Here is a 22,032-nt window from a genome sequence, read left to right as displayed (position 1 = left end):
CCACATCCTAATTCCCCAAATCTCTGAATTTTACTTTGTATGAAAAAAAAAATGCTTTGCAGATGTGATCAAGTTAAGAATCTTAATAAAGAAAGGGTTAATTTGGGTTATCTGAGCAGGCCCTAAGTGTAATCATATGTGTCCTTATAAGAGGGAGGTAGAGGGAAATTTGACTAAAGGGGAAGGTGAAGTGATCATGAAAACAAAGGTCGGAATGATAACAGCTACAAGACAAGGGATGCCAAGGTGATCTCTAGAAGTTGAAAAAGACAAGGAACAAATGATTTCCTGAAGCCTCAAGAAAGAATCCGCTTTGCTGATACCTTAATTTTAGTCCACTAAGACATATTTTGGACTACTGACCTCCAGAACTCTGAGACTAAATTTGCATTGTGTTAAATGCTAAATTTAGGTTATTTGTTAAAAATGCATAAAGAAATTAATCCAGCACTCTTTTAATGACAGAAGCCCGACTCAAATTATTTTAGCCTAAAGAAGAGGTCGTAGATGGAAACCAAAAGGAACCAAATAGCTATACTTATATCAGACAAAATAGAGTTTAATTGAAAAATGTAACAAGATGGGGCGCCTGGGTGGCTCAGTGGGTTAAAGCCTCTGCCTTCAGCTCAGGTCATGATCCCAGGGTCCTGGGATCGAGCCCCACATCAGGCTCTCTGCTCAGCAGGGAGCCTGCGTCCTCCTCTCTCTCTGCCTGCTTCTCTGCCTACTTGTGATCTCTGTCAAATAAATAAGTAAAATCTTAAAAAAAAAAGAAAAAGAAAAATGTAACAAGAAAAAAGTGTAACAAGAGACAATGATGGTCATTATATAATGATAGGGTGATGAATTCACCAAGAAGATATAACAATTGTAAATATATATGCAAGCAACAACAAAGCATTCGAACAGATCTCAACAATATAATCAAGGTAGGGGAATTTAATACCCCACTTCCAACAATGGATAAATCATCCATACAGAAACTCAATAAGGAAACATTGAAATTGAACTATACTTCAGAACTAATAGACCTAACATAAAGAAAATTCCATCCAACTTTAGCAGAATATATATTCTTCCAATCACACATGGAACCTTCTGCAGGATATATCATGTTTTAAGTCACAAAGGAAGTCTTAGCAAATTTTAAAAGATGGAAGTCATACAATTACCTTTTCTGACCATAAAGGTATGAAATGAGGAATCAATAACAGGAGGAAAACTGGAAAATCCACAATACATAGACATATAACAACCAATTGGTCCAAAATGAAGTAAAAAGAGAAGTCAACTAGTATTTAAGAAAAAACAGAAATGAAAACATGGCATACCAAACTAATGTGATGCAGCTAAAGAAGTCCTAAGAGAAGTTTCTAGCAATAAATGCCTACATTTAAAAGAAAGAAAGAAAAGAAAGATCTCAAATAAAAAACCTAAACTTTATACATCAAGAATTGGAAATCTACCACTAAATGAAGTCCAAAGTTAGCAAAAAGAAGGCTATAACAAGGATCAGGACAGAAATAAATGAAATAGAGAAAAAAAAAGTATTACTAAAATGAATAGCAGCTTTTTGAAAAGAGTAACAAATTGGCAAAACTTCCGCTACATTTACCAAGGTAAAAAGAAAGAGGACTCAGATAATATTATAAACAGAAGAGGAAGCATTACAACTGATACAGAAATACAAAGGATCCCTAGGAGATTACAATGAACAAGTATATGGTAACATATTAGACAACCTAGAAAAAAAATGGATAAGTTACTAGAAATATATAATCTAACAAGTTTGAGCCATGAAAAAAACAAAAACAAAAACAAAAATAGGGGGAGCTCAATAAACAGTAAAGAGATTGAATCAGTCATCAAAAACTCCCGACATAGAAGAGCCCAGGAGCAGATGGTGTTCTTGGTAAGTTTTACCAAATATTTAAAGAGAATTAATGCCAATCTTTCTCAAACTCCTCCAAAAAATTGAAGAGAAAGGAACAGTTCCAAATACAATTTACAAGGCCAACACTGTCTGAATATTAAAGCCAGATAAAGACAATATAAGAAAAGAAAGTTACAATCTGATATTTCTGATGAATATTGATATAAAACTTCCCAACCAAATATTAGCAAACTGAAGTTAATAGCACATGAAAAGAATCATTCATGACGATCAAGTGGGATTTATCCCTGGGATGTGAGGATGATTCAAAATATGCACATCATTAAGTGTGATGCACTATATTAGGAGAATGAAAATCAAAACTTATGATCATCTCACTAGATGAAGAAAAAAAATTTGACAAAATTTAACACCCTTTCATGAAAAAATCTCTCAAGAAATTAGATATAAGAAGAAATAGAAGAAACCACAGTTTCTTTATTATATTACAATATTTTACAATATATTACAATATTATAATATAATAAAGACTGTGTATGAAAAAGACACAGTTTAGAAATACTTAGGAAAAAATCTGACCAAGGAAGTAAAAAATTTGCCCTTCAAAAACTACAAGACTGATCGAAGAAACTGAAAACAGGAATAAATGGAAAGATAACCCACATTCATGGATTGGAAAGGCTAATATTTCTAAAATGCCTAGACTACTTAAAGTCATATATAAATGCAATGCACACTTTATCAAAATTCCAGTGACATTTATCACAGAAATAGAAAAAAAAATCCTAAAATTCTTATGGAACTATAAAAGATCCTGAATATCCAAAGCCATCTTGAGAAAGAACAAAGGTTGAGGCATCACACTTTCTGATTTAAACTATATTACAAAGCTATGGTAGTTGAAGGAGTATGTACTGGCACAAAAACAGATACAGACTAATGGAGCAAAATCAAGAGCCCAGAAGTAAACCCACACATACATAGTTGATTTGATAAAGGAGCCAACAGTATTCAGTGGGGGAAAGAATAGTCTCTTCAATAAATGATGTTGGGAAAACTGAATATTCAAGTGCAAAAAAACAAAATAGGACCCCTATCTTACACCACTTACAAAAACTAACTGAAAATAGATTAAGGACTTTAACATAAGACCTGAAACCATAATATACCTAGAAGAAAATGTAGGAAGTAGTAAGCTCCTTAATGTTGGTCTTGGCAATGGTTTTATGAATATACCAGAAGCAGAAGCAAAAGAGCAAAAATAAACAAGTGGAACTACATCAAACCAAAAAGTTGCTGCACTGCAAAGAAAAAAATCAATAATACAAAAAGGCAGCCTTCAAATGGGAGAAAATATATGCAAATCATATATCTATCTGATAAGGCATTAATGCACAAATTACATAAGAAACCCATATAACTCAATCCTATTTAAAAATGGACAGAGGAATTGAGGAGACTTTCTGTAAAAAAAGACATACATATGGCTAACTAGTACACGAAAACAGGTGTTCAACATCACTAATCATCAAGAAAATGCAGACTAAAACCACACCTCACACATATTAGAATAAGACAAGCTATCACAAGTGTGAGAATGTAAAGAAAAGAAAACTCTTGCATACTGTTTGTGGGAATATAAATTGGTGTGGCTACTAGGGAAAAACAACATATAGTTTCCTCAAAAAATTAAAAAGAGAACTGCCACATGATCTAGCAATCCCATTTTTAGGTATATGTGCAAAGAAAATCAAATCCAGATCTCAAAGAGATATCTGCATACCTATCTCCACTTTAGCATTATTCAGCCAAAAGAAAGAATGAAATCTTGTCATTTGCGACAATGCAGATGGAGCTAGAGTGCATAATGCTAAGTGAAATAAATGAGACAGAGGCCGACAAATATCACATGATTTCACTCATATGTGGAATTTAAGAAACAAAGCAGGTGAACATGGGGATGTGGAGCAAGAGACAAACAAAGAAACAGACTCTGAACTGTAGAGAATACACTGAGAGTTGCTGGAGGGGAGGTGGTCAGGGGATGGGCTTAGGCAGGTGATGGGTATGAAGAAGTGCACTTGTGATGAACACCAGGTATTATGTGGAAGCGATGAATCACCAAATTCTACAATTGAAACTAGGTATGTTACGGTATGTTAACTAACTAGAATTTAAATAAAAATTTAGAGAAAGAAAGAAAAAAAGATCCTTACTCTCCTATTTAAAACCTTCCAACAGCTTCCCACAACTCTTTGGACAAAGCAGAAAATCTTATAAATGGCCAGTAAGTCCTGCGTTATCTGGCCTTTGTCTACCTCACTAGCTCATCTGATACTGCTTTCCCACTCACTGTCTGTGTCCAGCCAAGTTTCTAAAATCACTAATCTTGTTCCCTGCTCAGTCTCTCTTGGCTAGAGTTGTGGTTCCCAATTTCCCCCAGCCCTCTTTGCTTTAAGAATTCCTACTTAGCAGAAATGTGAATGGCTGGCCAAAAGACAACAGTGATCAAGCCTGCAAGGCCTCTGGTATCCTGGCACCTTGTAGGCCCTCTTGAGCGTAGGAAAGTTCTGTTGAAAACTCCCTTCCCCTCACCTTCCCCCAACCGCAAGGTACATAACCTGCCATCTCTCACAACCCGGGCAGCAGCTCTTCCTGCCCACGGGTCCTGTCCCCGCGCTTTAATAAACCACCATTTTGCACCAAACAAACAAACAAGAAGAATTCCTACTTCTCTTTCTCATCTCAGTTCCTTCTTATGTGGACTGACCTAATGTGACCTACCCATTAGGTTAGAAGAACTGATATATTCTGTCCGTGCTCAAGCTCTCTCTCTCTCTCCCTCTCTCAATGGTTATCTAATGCTTGTCTCCTCAACTAGACTATAAGGTCTAGGTAAGACATATGTATTTCATTTCATGTTTTCATCATATCCTCATTTCTTGGCAGTGTCCAGTATAAAGTAATTAGTGTCTCAGCTTATTTTTTAGAAGTAAACACATGAATATGCGTGTATGTTTTCACATTTCTTTTACATGTATTTACTGAGGACTTAATTTAGATAAGTGATTAAATTAAATTAATACTGCATTAAATACTCTGTTAATGTGATCTACTCTTAATCATAACCCTGAAAGGAGATATTATCATTCACGTTATATGTGAGTAACACATGAATAATTACCTGAGGCCACATGGCTAGTCATAGAGTAAGGATTTGAACCTGTACTGGTCTAATTCCAAAACTGAACTACTGCAACTAAATTATATTTATTAGACTTAAAAAACAAGCAAACAAAAAAAGATTACTGGTATCTGTCTAAATATAGTCCAGATCAAATCCATTCCTCTATATATAATAAGTAATGCAAACAGTATAGATGGTCTGGTACAATGAAAGAAACTCTTTTTTTCTGCATATTTTGAACTAATGCATTTACTCTAACACATGGAACATACTAGCAAGAACCATTGTTTAGGCTTGCCTCTGTTTTAATAAAAGCAGGTTCAATATTCCATATAAAGGTTGAAATACAAAGCACATTATTATAACTCCAAGTTTTTAATAGGTACAATTCAGATGAGATAAAGAAAAATCTATTTTACAGCTTCCAGAGAAAACAGAGCATGTTACAGAGCATGTTAAAGGTTGCCTAATAGCGACATTCCTTGAGTTTTTTTAGAGACACTCGTAATGTCTTTCTGAACTATAAGCCATTGAATAGGCCTTCTATTCCTTCTCATGTGACTAACACTATGGGAGGTCAAAGAACTGTTAAATTCTGGGTGCTGATTGAAAAATTATTTTTTCTAAAGAATTTCAAAGGCCTTTTTTTTTCTGTGCTGTGTGGAGACACTTCTCCTGGTTTCACTCTGGAGAAAATGATCAACCAGCCTTTAAGACCATCATCTAATGGTTTGGAAAAAATGAGAAGAAAGTTAATTGTTGTGATATTCTGTTTATTATTGCTTTCCTCTGATAGATCTTGATCTAAAACTGTTCTAAAATTGAGCATTTGAATTCAGACTAAGGGAGACAGTTGGCAGTAGAAAAGAAGGTAGGCGCTTTGGCGAAGCTAAAATTCTCCTCCCCACATAATACAAAGTGTGTAACAGAATATCAAAGCAGGAAGGTTTCACTTTTCCATATATTGGGAGAGAAAAGAAGGGATTAAAGAATGAGGCTTCAAACCTGAAAAAAATTAATACAAAGTGGTGAAATAGACAAAAGGTTGATAGGCTATCATAAAATTGGCAATAACCATGGGAAATTAATTGCTTTGTCAATATTCTGAAGGAAGGAATTAAGGATATATTTGAGAGATTTAGAAGTTGACAAAGAATTTGAAAGCTTTATTTTATTTTCTATAAGGATTTGAAAGTGATGAATGCAAATCAGATTCATCACACTGTGATGTGATTTTGAATATACTCTGCTTGTATTTACAAGCTGCTTTTATAATATAACTTTTTTTTCACTTTTAAGGATTTACTCTGATGCAAATATACATTAGAATTGTATGTAAATATATATGTTGCAGAATACGAACTATAAATAACCTTAAAATGGCTGAATATTTATAAACATGGGTATTATAACTTTATATTAGTTAATATCATGAATTTTTTGCTTCTTTGTAGCTCTTTATTACATAGAATTTGATCTTAATATGTTTATGTTCAGTCAGCTTAATTGAACCGTTGTTTTTACTCCTTACATCTTCATTGGTTAGTGAAAGTCACTTATAAATCTAGAGAATCAATGATATGAAACTATGTTAGGATTCCATTTCAACTGACATTTCTCTTTCTTTGCATTATGAATAAATAAGAAAGAAAGAACTCTTGCTATTGGTTCAAAATAAAAATAACAGATAAGCTGTCAGCCTTTCCCAAGTAGAACATTGAATCATTCAAGTAATCCCATGTTGAATTTAAGAAATACAACTTATTTACTCTATTACTATTAATAGTGATCTATCACTATTACTAGTAATCAAATTACTATTCCTATTAAAAAAAAAAAAAACTAGGATGTCCTTTTCTGGCCAAGATATAATAGCAGAGATCAGAGTTACCCCTCCCCATGAAACGACCAAAAGAAGGACAAAATGTATAAAATGACAGTTGGTAAGAGAATGGATATCAGATAATGAAAGAGAGTGATCCCTAAGAGTGAAGAAACAAATGACATGAGCCTGGTAATTAGCTCTAACTACCTTGAGAGAATTTTTAGACCATGGAACAGTCAGGAGGGACCCAGGAAGAATTCCCAAAACTGCTTGAGTTGAGAAGGCAAAACTGAGAGTCCAGGAAGACCAAGGCAGCTGGAGTTTGCAGTCAGAGTGCCAGAGAGAGAGAGAGAGAGTGAGCGCGCAACACCAAGGGAAAACTGCACAGAAAGAAATACCAAAGGACATCCTTTATTCAGGAGAAAATGATACCAGATGAAAATATGGATCTAGGGCGCCTGGGTGGCTCAGTGGGTTAAGCCGCTGCCTTCGGCTCAGGTCATGATCTCAGAGTCCTGGGATCGAGTCCCACATCGGGCTCCCTGTTCAGCAGAGAGCCTGCTTCCCTCTCTCTCTCTCTCTCTCTGCCTGCCTCTCCATCTACTTGTGATTTCTCTGTCAAATAAATAATAAATAAAATCTTTAAAAAAAAAAAAAAAAAGAAAATATGGATCTATATATGGAATGAAGAGCACCACATAGATAAATATATATAATCTTATTATTTAATTCTCTTCAAAAGGCACTCTAAGTGTTAAAATAATAAGTGTGTGGTGAATACTGTAGAGAATAGAATATCTGGCAATAGTTTAAAGGTTAAGAATGGAATATTATATATATATATATATACATGTATATATATATTATTCCATTATATATATATTTTATCTTAGGGTTCTTAGAGCATACATGAAGTAGTAGAAAATAATGAAATAGTAGTAGAACATGATGAAAATAGGCTGCAGTAAATTAAAGATGTATACTGGGATTTCTGCTTCAGGGAAGATGAATTAAATGTACCTTTCCCTATTCCCTCTGCTATGCACAACTGAAAACCTGGGCTTTGTATATAAAAGAAACGTAAGATATTGAAACTTGGAAAGATGAAGGAAGACAGGTTTGGCAACTTGAAATTCAAGAAAGGACATAGATGTGAGTCTTGTAGGTTTTTGTTTTGTTTTGTTCTCTCTCCTATATCCTGGATTTGGAGGTGAAGACTGACAACTCAGAAACACTGACAGATGCAGACCAAAAAAGCTACAACAAAATCCTGTTCTTTCTGTCCAAAGGACCAGGAAAGGGACATACTAACTAAAGCAGAGATCTTTTAGACAAACTGCTTTACTCTATGCAAACACCATAGGAAAAAAAAATGTGGCCCCAACTTCATCAATGCCAGGAAAGGAACGGGGAGTGTAGGCTTTTACCCTCACCAAGCTATAATGAAGTACCTCAACCTCCCTGGCACATAATGTCAGAGGAGGTGGGTTATGGAGCTGAGAATTTCATCCCATTGAGTGGTAAAGAGAACTGGCAGGACCACGTTTAAAACACCACTCTGACACTTGTGGCCTGGGGCATTTTAGCCTCTCTGAGCCGCTGCCCTTCCGTAAAATTAATAATTATTTCTACTTCACATGATGATTTTTAAGATTAAGATCCATATATGAACAGAGAATACCAAGAAAAAGGAAGTTACAAACCAAACCAATGTATTGCTCAAAGAATATAGAAGCAAAAATCCTTAACAAAGTATAGCAAATAGTATTCAACAATTCAACAACATATACAATTAATTATACAGCATAACCAAACAGGGTTTATTCCAGGGATACAAGGCTGATTCAATATAGAATATCAAACAGTGTAATATACCATATTTAATAGAAAAAGAAAGATCACATGATCATATTAATGAATATAGGGAGTGTATCTGGAAAATTATGAAGAGGAATTGTTTGGAACCTAGGGCTAAACAACGAGAATTTGAAGTTGTCACCAAAACCACAGTATATAAAGGGAAAAATTGATAAATTGGATTTTATAGTTAAGAACAATTGCTCTGAATAAAGATCTTATTGAGAGGATGGAAGTACAAGCTACAGATTGAGAGAAACTATTTTCAAATCAGATGGAGAAAGAGAGAAGTTAGATGTTAGATAGGTAGATAGATAGAATATATAAAGAACTCTCAACATTGAACAGTAAAAGTGTCTAATTAAAATGGGCAAAGACATAAAGATACTCTTCAGTGAAGAGGATATACATGTAGCAAAAAGATGTCAATATTGGGTGCCTGGGTGGTTTAATCAGTTAAGAGTTAGACTTGGTTTTGGCTTAGGGCATGATCTCAAGGTCATGAAATAGAGCCCCATGTCAGGCTCCGTGCTCAGAGTCTGCTTGAGATTCTCTGCCTCTTACCCTCCTCTCTTAAAAAAGAAAAAAAAAAAAAAGAGTCTTTAAATTATTTTCTTAAAAAGATGCCAAAATTATTATCCATTTTATGGAAATTAAAATTAGATCCACAATGAGATATCACTATGCACCCATCAGAATAGCTAGAATTAATAGAGTGACAAAACTAAATGCAAGAGAAAAAACGAGTTGATTCATATACTCCTTGTGAGAATGTAAAATGGCTCAACCACTCTAGAAAATAGTTCAGGACTTTCTCAGGAACAGTAAATATTAAGTAAAATAACCCTATCATATGACCTAACAATTATAGCCCTGGGCATTTATTCCAAACAAATGAAAATTTATATTTAAACAAAGACATATAAACAAATATTATAGAGCTTTATAGTGCAACATTAGGGATTCTTGTGTGATGGAGATCTTCTGTTACTTCACTGTATCAATGTCAATATTCTGTTTCTGTCATTGAGCTGTATAGTTCCCCAAGATCTTCCCATTAGAGGAAGTTGGGTAAAGGAAACATGGATCTCTCTGCAGTATTGCTTACGTGAATTTATAGTTCTCTAAAAATAAAAACACCAAACAACATATTTTCAGTGTAGATGAGGCCAAATTATATTGGAAAAGATGCCATCTAGGATTTCATAGCTAGAGATAAGTGAATGCCCAGCTTCAAAATTTCAAAGGACAACCTGACTTTCTTGTTAGGGTCTAACACAGCTGGTGACTTAAGTTGAATCTAGTGCTCATTGATCATTCTGAAAATTGAAGGACCCATAAGAATTATGCTAAATCTACTCTGTGGCCTCTGAATGGACAACAAAGTCTGAATGACAGGAATCTGTTTACAATATAGTTTACTGACTATTTTAAATCCACTTTTGAGACCAGCTACATGGAAAGAAAGATCCCTTTCAAAATATTACTGTTCATTGACAATTCACCTGGTCACCCAAGAGTTCTGATGGAGGTATATGAGTTTATTGTTTTTATGCTTTCATACAACACCCATTTTGCAGACCATAGATCAAAAAGCCCATTTTGATTCTTAAGTCTTATTATTTTAAAATATATTTCATAAGGCTATAGTTGCCACAGACGGTGATTCCTCTGATGGATCTAAGCAAAATACATTGAAAACCTTCTGGAAAGGATTCACCATCCTAGATGCCACTAAGAACATTTGTGATTCATGGGAGAATGTCAAAATATCAACATTAAAGGAACTTGGAAGAAGTTGATTCCAACTTAAATGGATGATTTTAAAGGGTTCAAGACTTAAGCAGTGGAAGGAACTGCAGAGCTGGCAGAAATAATAAGAGAACTAGAATTAGAAAAAATAAATAGAAGCAAATGAAAATGAAAACACAACAATTCAGAACCTTTGGGATACAGCAAAAGTGGTCCTAAAAGGGAAATATATAGAATACAGGCCTTCCTCATGAAACAAGGAAAGTCTCAAATACACAACTTAACCTTACACTTACAGGAGCTGGAAGACAACATCCTCATTGGGGAAAAATTGAGAGCTTTTCCCCTAAGGTCAGTAATATGACAGGGTTGCTCATTCTCACCACTGTCCAACATAGTACTGTAAGTCCAAGCCTCAGCACTCAGACGACAACAACAACAAAAAATAAAATAAAATGCATTCAAATCAGGAAAGAAGACAAACTTTCACTCTTCTCAGATGATGTGATACTCTGTGTAGAAAATCCAAAAGACTCCAGCAAAAAATTGCTAGAACTGATAGAGGAATTCAGCAAGGTCACAGGATATAAAATCAATGCACAGAAATCAGTTGCATTTCTAATACATGAACAATGAGGAAGAAAAAAGAGAACTCAAGGAATCAATCCTGTTTTCAATTGCACCCAAAATCACAAGATACATAGGAAGAAACCTAACCAAAGACATAAAGGATCTGTACTCAGAAAACTATAGAACACTCATTAAAAAAATTGAGGAAGACACACAAAAAAATGGAAAAACATTCCATGCTCATGAATTAGAAGAACAAATATTGTTAAAAATGTCTGTGCTACCAATTATGTGGTGTAAAGATACAATATTTAACTTTTACTTAATGAAACACTCCTTCCTGGGGGAAAGAAAAAGAAGGAGAAATAACAAGGAACTTCTTGAGGCAGAAGAAAAATTTACCTTATCAAGGTGATTGTAAGTGTAAGTGTAAGTAGAGCATAAACCATGGGTAGATATGGAAGAAATAAGAGTGGTTATTACTAAGAGTCTAGATGTTGAGGAATTTAAAAATGATCTGGTGAGATTTTAAATGCATAAAAAAGTCTATGCTTGAGATACCTCTAAACACTTTTTTACTTTGCTCTTGTAATTAAAACATTTTAAAGTTGGCTTTATTAAGTAACAGACTATGCTTTATAAAAATAACAACAAAATATGAATTTTAGGTTAGTGTTACACATTAGTGCTACACATTCAATACAATCCCTATCAAAACATCTTCAGAGATGGAACAAACAATCCTAAAATTTGTATGGAAGCAGAAAAGACCCCAAATAGACAAAGGAGTGTTGAAAAAGAAAACCAAAGCTGGAGGCATCACAATTTCAGGTTTAAAACTATATTACAAAGCTATAATCATCAAGTCAGTATGGTACTGGCACAGAAACAGACTGATATCAATAGAACAGAAAAAGGAACCCAGAAATGGACCCACAACTCTATGGTCAAGTAATCTTCAACAAAGCAGGAAAGACTATCCAATGGAAAAAAGATAAGTCTCTTCAAAGGATGTGTTGGAAAAATTGGACATTCACATGCAAAAGAATGGCCCACTTTCCTACACCATACAGAAAAATAAATTCAAAATGGGTGAAAGACCTAAATGTGAGACAGGAATCTATCAAAATCCTAGAGGAGAATGCAGATACCAACCTCTTTGACCTTGGCTGCAGCAACTTCTTGCAAGACACACCTCCAAAGGCAAGACAAAGAGTGTTTTTAACAAATGGTACTGGAAATGTTGGTTATCTATATGCAAAAAATGAATGGATCTTTACATACTGCTTGTGATAGTGACTTCTATGTGTCAACTTGACTGCATCATTGGTGTCCAGATATTTAGTTAAACATTATTTCTGAGTGTATCTATGAGGGTGTTTCTGGATGAGATTAGCATTTGAATTTGTAGGCTAAGTGAAATAAAATAGGGAGGCTTCATCCAATCCACTGGAGGCCTGGAAAGAAGAGAAAATTCACTCTCTCAGTCTGACTTCGGAGCCAGGACATTGGCCATCTCCTGCCCTTTGGATGGGACTTATACCATCTGTGGTCACAGTTCTCGGGCCTCTGGACTAAGACCAAAACTATGCTTTCCTGGGCAAATGATGGGATCCGGTTCCTTATAAGAAATCATATGTATCCTGTTCATTTTGTTTATTTTGTTTCTCTGGAGAGTACCATGCGGTACCATAGGGTATTATTTTGGAAATGCAAATCAAAACTATAATTGGATATCACTACATACTTATTAGGAAGAATACAATTAAGCTGACTGATCATATGAAATATTGGCAAAAATGTGAAGGAACTCTAATTCTTGAGTTGAGCTTATTACTATTGGGAATATAAAGTGATACAACTAGTTTGACAAACAATTTGACCATTCCATGAAAAATTAATCTTATACCTACTATGTCCATTTTACTCCTAGGTGTTTACTGAAGGGAAATGAAAACATATGGCTATACAAAGACTTGTGCATGGATGTTTATAGTAGATTTTATTTATTTATTTATTTATTTATTTATTTATAGTGTGTGGGAGCAGTGTGGGGAGGGGCAGAGAGAGAGGGAGTGAGAGAAAATCTTAAAACAGGCTCTATAATAAACACAAAGCCTGATATTGGGCTTTATCTTATGACTTTGAGATCAAGACCTGAACTGAAATCAAGAGTCAGACGCTTAACTGACCGAGACACATAGTTCAAAGTGAATAAAAAACTATATAAGAGAGAGTACATACTCTATGTTTCTATTTATATAAAATTTTAAGAAAAAGTGCAAACTAATGTATATTAAGTAACAGCCTATCAATGGTTGTCTGAGAGAGATGGGGAAAGAGGAAGGGATTACATAAGGTCATAAGAATTCTTTTGGAATTAATAGATACATTCATTACTCTAATTATGTATATGGTTCATAATTGCATGCATATGTCAAAATATCTAATTGTACACTTTAGGTAAGAGCTATGTATTATGTATCATGTATACCTCAATGAAACTGCCAAACACACTAACGCACCATTACACAGTTTCTCTCTTAAACTATGTTGGAAGAGATTATTCAATTAAGCAAAAAGTAAAGTAAAAAGACTTGTTGGTAGTCTCACTCCGCCTTGAGAAAAAAATTTTCCACAGTTTAGCATAGGGACCCCCTTAAGGCTGCACGATATAAGAGGAAGAATACATGAATTGGACGATTCTATTTTACTTTTTTAAAACAAGTTAACATCATGAATGCTGGCAATTTCTTTCTCAAAACTATCTTTAAAAAGGTAGAATTCATGGACATCTTCCCCTGTTTATATTACACTCGCGTATTATCTCAACCCATCCTACAAATGCTCTTGTTATGACAACTTACATCCTATAATAATTAACCTTGGTAAATAATGGGAAGATAAAGATTTTTTGATATACCACCCTGAATGTGCCCGATCTCGTCTGATGTGCTTTTTGAATCTTGGAAATTCCTAATATTTTATGAAAACCACATGCAGTTGTGTTTCAGATGACTCAAATCACTTTACAGACATTTGGGGTCTTTATAGGCCCTTCCTATTCAACATCTAGTATCCCTTTACTAAAATCATGTTATTCCACATAAAGAACAATATTCTTTTTTTTAAAATTTTCTGATATATTTTTTTAATTTTTTTTAATTTATTTTCTGCATAACAGTATTCATTGTTTTTGTACCACACCCAGTGCTCCATGCAATCTGTGCCCTCTATAATACCCACCACCTGGTACCCCGACCTACCACCCCCCACCCCTTCGAAACCCTCAGATTCTTTTTCAGAGTCCATAGTCTCTCATGGTTCACCTCCCCTTCCAATTTACCACAACTCCCTTCTCCTCTCAATCTCCCCATGTCCTCCATGCTATTTGTTATGCTCCACAAATAAGTGAAACTGTATGATAATTGACTCTCTGCTTGACTTATTTCACTCTGCATAATCCAGTCCCATCCATGTTGCTATAAAAGTTGGTATTCGTCCTTTCTGATGGAGGTATAATACTCCATAGTGTATATGGACCACATCTTCCTTAGAGCAATATTCTGAATATATGTTAATATAAAAGGAAACAGAACTTAAGTGGCAATTTTAAAACAGTCCCCAAATTCTTTGGCAGCACTTTCATTAGCAGATTCTATAGAGACAAAGCTAAAGATCATTGCTACTACATTCATCTCTATACCTCCTCATCCGTGACCACTACAATTTGTTTCGCATAGTTGCAAAACCCTACCCTTACATGTGCCAATTCGACTAAATATCAAGGCAAGCAGAAGCCTGTAAAAAACTTGTATTTTATTTCCATTTCTCTCATTCCTCCTGCCTTCCAGATATTCTTTTTCTTTCTCTACATGTTATTTTTTAAAGACAATTATTATTCCATTCCTTCATGAAGCTCTCATATGGATGTGAAGTGAAAATTTTTGGTGTCTTAGTGGAACAAAGGGTTGGGTTGAGAAAGGCATGGTTTGCTCCTTGCCTTAATGAGAAGGTTAATTGCTATCACCCTTCCTTCCTAGAATTTTGATGTAGACAATCTACGTTTATTCATTCTTATGAAAAATGTAGTGGTTCTACACACATAGTGATGGGGCTCTGTGATATGGAAGAAGTTGACAGTGGTGTGGGTCACACTGAGTAGGCAGACTGAGTTATCTGCCACACATCCCCTTCAAACCAGTTTCTTCAGAAATAGCATCATTGGGCAGATTCACATTAAAATGGTTAAACGTTTGTTTGTTTTTAATGGTTAAGTTTGAACACAGCCTTCTTTTTTATCTCACTCTTGAATTTGTCTTTTTCTTTTCCAGCTGCTGAAGGAATGGTGTGCAACCATCTGTGCTCAGGCGATGGCTGTTGGGGACCTGGCCCCGACCAGTGCCTGTCCTGCCGTCGTTTCAGCAGAGGAAGGAGCTGCATTGAGTCTTGTAACCTCTATGATGGGTAAGGCATCTTATGACGACGTCGCCTTTACCTCCTAAACTTTGAGGTGCTGATTGGTTCAGATTTTTAAATGATAAGAAAATGATAAAATTGCAGATTGTGTGTGCTGGCGAGGTTTTTAAGGGAAGAACTTTTTGCATAAAGGAGAGACAACAACGCATAGAGGAATTGTTTTAAGGGGAAAGAATTTTATTTGAAATAAGACAAGTCCAAATATGTACTATTATGCAAACAAAAATTATACTGAAATAGACCATTCTTAATAAATTATAGCTGTGTATACTGAAACAAAATTGAAAGACATATTCTTATTTTCCTTATGAAGATTATGACAAGGAAACTTTTCTCCCAGATGTCCCAGTAATAATTTTTCACATACTTGCCTCTTAATTTTCACCTAGAATTACTGAATAACTTTTGATTTTTTTCCATCAACTTATGTCTATAAGAAACAAAGAGTACATATTTCTATGTCTCTGACAACTGCTTAGCCCTATAGAAAAATTGCCTTTGTAGTTGAAGGGGTTTTTGGTGGTGTTCTGCCACTTTCTAAAGATAACCTAAGCAGTAGTTTAAATCAAGAATTTTAAATTCTCTCTGGTGCTATAATAATCACATTGCCAATGGTAAAACCTAGTATATATGTCTTGTTGCATGGCATTTCATGTACTCATAAAATCAGTTTATCATAACATACCATTTCATGCATCACAGTTGTCCTTCATTAGTGTGAGAATACATTTTTTAGTACTGTTCCTGAGTCACATTTTCTTATATTGCTACTGAAAGGATTTTCAACAGTTCTGTAAAAGTGCAGTTTTGAGGTTCTTTATTTCATTTCTTCTTTTACCTCATTTTATTTTTTTACAGATTCAAATGTTTATTGTTTTAAAATTATTTTTAAAGATGTCTTTTACAATGCATTTTACAAGATCTCTTCCAACATGTCTTTTTGGGTACAATATTTTGTTATTTAAATGACCTCTAAGTGGCTAAAGTACATCATTAGTACTGATGTAGTGTTTAGTGACTCATTATTTGCATATCAACACCCAGTGCTCATCACAACACATGCGTTCCTTAAAATAAGCAATTCTAAAGAGGGATCAAGCTCCAGAAACCAACTTCTCTAACAGCAACATCTTATAAACAATGAAAACTGGTAGAATGAAGTGTTGGCCAGTGCCATTTCAAGAGTCAAGCCAACACTCGAATTCAGGGCATCTGATTTCCATCCTGCTACTTTTCCAGATACTGTTCTTTTCTCTTAATATTTCAGTTTTAACCTTCTCATAAATGTGAACTGGATAAAAACGCGGATGCATATACCATCCTCTGTCTCACATCTGCAAAATAATAAAAGCAAAGCCAAGGAAAAATACCTGTTTTCTAATTAAACAACACTGACTACCAAACTGCTTTTGAAAGTTTAACTTTTTCCAAGTCATTAGATCAAATGTACTAAAGAAATCTAAAGTTTTTAATGTCTTTTGCAGTAGCAGTAGGGCTCTAGGAAATCATGTTCAAGAGTTAGTTTGAAAGATAATAAATGAAAGTACCTTGTAAAAGTCTGATGTAATTCTAGCCTATGCAATGATAGATTTTCCCACCTCCAATCTTGTGGTACTGACTACTTTTTTCCAGCATTGCCCCGCAGTTGAAACAGCCTTTGAGGAATAATGAATTAATCCTAGCATCATTACTCCATCACTTTTAATCTTGGACAAAAAACCCAATTGTTCTAAACTTAGTTTTCTTATATGGAAAATGGGAATAATAATGGTGTCAACTTCATAGGATAACTATGGTTATTAAATGAGAAAATGCATAATAAAGGCTTGTTAAAAAAATTTTACTACTAAGATGATTATGATATTCTTTTTGTGTCTATTAATCTAAGCTGATTAGATGGTTAGGTAAAATAGTCACCTTAAAAATGAAGAAAACAAATACAAATAAGACAGTTACCAAAATCAGGGCACCTATATTTTTATAATTTTTATATGAAAAGAAATCCTCAAAAGAGGACTTTTTGAAGAGGAAAAGAAAATCAGTCATTTCCTGGCTATTAGCATTCAAATCCAGGTCATAGAAGCCACTGTATATAGCAACCCTTAACTACAGTGCACAAGCGTCTAGAGTGAAAGAGAAAAATTGCAACGCAATCTTAAAACTGTCATTTGGCGACGTGGTCAAACGCTTTTACAACTTTAAGAACAACATAGAAACATCAGAAAGAGTGCCGATCTAGGTTCTTTATAGGCGTTTTTATATTTAGTAATCACACCTCTCTTTGAAACACAATTTTTTTTTCCCTTTTACAAAGGATATTTACAAAAGGAAGTCTAGAGCTGTTAGGGACTTCAGGCCTAGAAGTATTAGTGTTGGTGTTGGGAACACTGGCCAGATTTGGGAAGGACTTGATTCCAGAGCATTTACTCTGAATCACAGGATTGGCTGAGGTAACACACACAGCAGGACTGTGGGAAATGCAGAGTAGTGAAATGTGACAGAAATCTCCATATGTAAAACTCAGCTCAGGGGTGCCTGGGTGGCTCAGTGGGTTAAGCCGCTGCCTTCGGCTCAGGTCATGATCCCAGGGTCCTGGGATCGAGCCCTGCATTGGGCTCTCTGCTCAGCCGGGAGCCTGCTTCCTTCTCTCTCTCTCTGCCTGCTTGTGATCTCTCTCTGTCAAACAAATAAATAAAATCTTAAAAAAAAACTCAGCTCAGTAGACAGTGATTTGTTAGGTCAAACTCAGTGAAAGGTAATCTCTGGCAAAGTCGTAGTATAATCAATAGGAAACAGAAGAAAAAGCAATGATGGAGACACTGACAATGAATAGCAAAAGTAATAAAAATCATAAGGATCAGTTTTGAGAGCAGAAAGGAAGGGAGCCCAAAGCTATACAAATAGAAGTCTAGTCTATAGAAGAAAAGACAGGTACGCTATATCTCCAAGACTTTTTAATGACATATTCACTTTATTCCTCAACTTTGTTTGTAGGGAAGGGGTTTTCAAGAAGAGAAAAATAAGTATGACCAATGTTTTAGTACCGCAAAAATTATGACCTTCATTCAGTAATGTAACCCTTTAGCAATCCCAGAAACTATACTCAAAAAACAAACAAACAAAGAAACAACAACAACAAAAAGAATTTACTGACGATTGCAGGTTTTGCTGTGTTTTATAATTTCATTATAGAAATGATACTTTTGAATCTCTTCACAATTGACCTACCATCCCACATATATGACCCTCTTCCCACATATCGGTCATTTTGACCTTTTTATTCTGAAGATTCCCTCTGTAAAGCCATGTATATAATCCATGTTGATAAAACATTGCAAAGGAAAATCTGTTTCTATGTAATTGAGCTTTTAAACTCAAGAAAATTTGTAAGAAGCTTAATCCATCACAAACCTACACCTCACTTTAAAAATGCAAAATCCATGTAAATAAATATGTGCATTGATACCTAACCAAACCATCAATTTGTGCTATTTATTTTGAAAACCCAAACTTAATTATCTTGCTTTAGTGTATGTGTAATTTTAATTTAACCAACAGAAAAATAACCCACCTCTTGGATTTCTATCATTTATTAAGACTTTATGATAACCAAATAGGATAATTCATTATGAAAATAAGTGAACACTTCACTCTAGGGACAAGTAAATTTAAATTTATCACCTAATTAATCTATAATTGCCATATATGCAATGCTTTAAGTTTAGAATGATAGCTCATGTTATACAGACACAAAATAATCAGAAGCTATAAATATTTAGTCAAGATTTATTAATGACTTATAGCTGGCATTCTAAAATTATCTTTACCCAGTGCTCCATCCTCTTATACATTATTAGGAATTAGGTATTTAAACATAGTGTACCTAAGTGATACCCAATTATTGAAATGGAAATTTTACAGTAGATATTGATTAGAAAACTTACTATTGATAACATTTAATATTCATATAGCCACAATATGTAAGGTTGTGGGAAGGGATAACCATCATCCTAGATTTTAATTAGAGAGTTTTAGAATGTTACCATTTAGCTATTTTTTATATTATACTATATAGAATTACTTCAAAAAGATCTTAAACCAAAAAAGATGTTATGATATTAGATCAATAATCTAAGAATATAAAATCTGCCATAAAGACATATTCTCTCTAATTCTCCAAGGCAGCTATTTTAAAAGAAGAAAAGAAATCAAAGCATTTTTTGAAGTTTCACCAAAAATAAATTGAAGAGTCCTGGGATTTGAAGGACAGGGATGGGGAATATCATGTAACTTAGCAACAAGAAAAATACAATAGTTCTTTCAGAGTTTAAAAAATAAAGCTGAACCAAGAGTAAAATTTTATATAGAGACAAACAGGCACAGCTTTACTTTAAAAAAGGTAAAAAATGATTCTGTTGTGTCATCAGATGAGACATTCTTTCTTCTTTCTTTCTTTCTTTCTTTCTTTCTTTCTTTCTTTCTTTCTTTCTTTCTTTCGTTCAAAGACTGCTAGAATATCTCTGGCAAGAGAGAGGTTTTCTGAATGAGTCTATCGTTGAACCCAGTGGAGGGCAAGGAGAGCCATCTGGCTGCAGTTTATCTTTTCTCCTAATGGAGAACTTATTCCTTAATGTACAGGGAAATGAGTCTGATGCTCCTGGCACATAGAGAAACAGACTCTAGAATTTACTCTGCCAATAGGGCTTTTAGCAGATGTTACTTCATTTGTTAAGTTGACAGCTTGTTTGCTTATACCACCTCATGCAGCTGATGTTTTCACAGGGAATTTCGAGAGTTTGAGAATGGCTCCATCTGTGTGGAGTGTGACCCCCAGTGTGAGAAGATGGAAGACGGCATCCTCACCTGCCATGGACCGGTAAGCTTGAAGACATCTGTCATTGTGTTGGCTTCCTTAGCTTCATGTGTGAATGTTATGTCATTGCTTTATCATTTATCCATCCATTCAACAGGTGTTTATAGCATGCAAGGGGGAATCGTGTTTAGTACTCTTCCCTCAAGAGGCTTATAGTTTAGTAGTAGATATGAAATATTTACAAACTCAATTTCTTAAATATTTATATCCCAGATCATGTATTTAAAAAGTGGATATGGATATGCCCTTGAAAATTGCAGTGTTGAAAAGAAAAGAGAACTTCATTAATAATTAGATTGAACCAAAAAAATTGATTATATATATATATATATATATATATATATATGTTTAAATTGTTATAGGAACACATGAGAGATAAATTAATCTGTCTTTGGGATAGAAAGTAGGGCATGAAGGAAAGCCATAGAGAAGTGATGTTTGAGCTATGCTGTGAAGAAGAAGAATCTGGAAAGAGGAAACATGCAAAGAAAGATATGCAAATGTAAAAATTCATGGTGTTTAAGGTAAACGATAACACATTCATATCTGTGTTTAATTATTTAACTGTTACGGCGTTGTGAAGGATTTTGTGAAGGACAGAAGTGAGAAGGCAAACATTTATAAACTAAAATCTTAAACAGTGTGATAAATACTAGAGCAGAGAGAAAAACAGAGCTATGAGAAGGAAGAGAGGCTGTGGGATTAGGAAAGTCTTGATGGATAAGTTGGCATTTACTTGTTTGAAGTTAGCCAGATAGAGAAAATGGTAATTCTTTTTTAGACCTTCCTTTGGTTCCCATCATTCAAGCTTTTTCCCAATAATGAAGTCAATATGACTTTGTCATTCCAAAGTGTCATATTCATCCTTCTTTAGACAAATTTCCAGTTTTTTATGTATTGACTCATTTCTCAGTAGATTATTTGGGGACCAACATTTGGGTGTAGCTAAGAGCTTAGCATTACTCCATAAGAGTATAAAATATAAATATGCAATTTATATCGTACTAATTTTTCTACCAGAGTGCTTATTCAGCACTTAATTAGCTTAGGAAAAAAAATATCATTGAGCCTCCAAACTTCCATTAGGCCCCAATGAGCTGTTCTGGAACTTCATCTAAAGAAGGATGTGGAAAACTTGGACAGTTCAGAGGACTACCACAAGGATGATTAAGCTTGGAAAATCAGACCTCTGAGAAAAAGAAGTGGTGTGATTTGGCCTGAAGAACCAAAGTCTAAAAGACAATTTTATATGTAAATGATCTCCAAGTAAGTATGCAAAGGGTATATTCGGCTATTTTCTGTCCCCACTAAGGATATTAATGGAAAGTACAATTAATCTGCAGCATGAGAAATGTGGATGCTGGAAAAAATGACATGAAACACAGGGAAGTAAAAATCTGAAATGGGTTGTGTTAAAGCAAATCAAGTAATCTATATAAGACTTCTTTAAACACTAACATATTTAGGTACCAAAGTCAAAGAATAGAAAGCAATGTATCTTTCAGAAAGACTGAGACTTTAGAAAATGTGCAATTATAATCACAAGGCAGACTGCAAAACCAGTCCTGTGCTTTTTCTATTCCTCATGTTGCCTC

General features: G+C 34.5%; 1 protein-coding gene across 4 annotated transcripts in view; it reads left to right on the top strand.

Moving 5' to 3' along the window:
• Nucleotides 1-22,032, top strand: part of ERBB4 (erb-b2 receptor tyrosine kinase 4) — a 1,164,764-nt gene that overhangs the window by 884,409 nt on the left and 258,323 nt on the right. For all 4 annotated transcript variants that reach the window (XM_004767012.3, XM_004767010.3, XM_004767013.3 and 1 more), the window contains exons 13-14: nt 15,420-15,552; nt 20,347-20,440. In XM_004767012.3, the coding sequence (XP_004767069.1) occupies nt 15,420-15,552; nt 20,347-20,440 (227 nt within the window). The remainder of the gene's footprint in view (nt 1-15,419; nt 15,553-20,346; nt 20,441-22,032) is intronic.

This window comes from Mustela putorius, unplaced genomic scaffold (assembly GCF_011764305.1).
Source record: "Mustela putorius furo isolate JIRA1106 unplaced genomic scaffold, ASM1176430v1.1 tig00000275_pilon_pilon_pilon, whole genome shotgun sequence".
Lineage (NCBI taxonomy): Eukaryota > Metazoa > Chordata > Mammalia > Carnivora > Mustelidae > Mustela > Mustela putorius.
The sequence above is the reverse complement of the archived record's forward strand: the minus strand, read 5'-3'. Positions and strand labels throughout refer to the sequence as shown.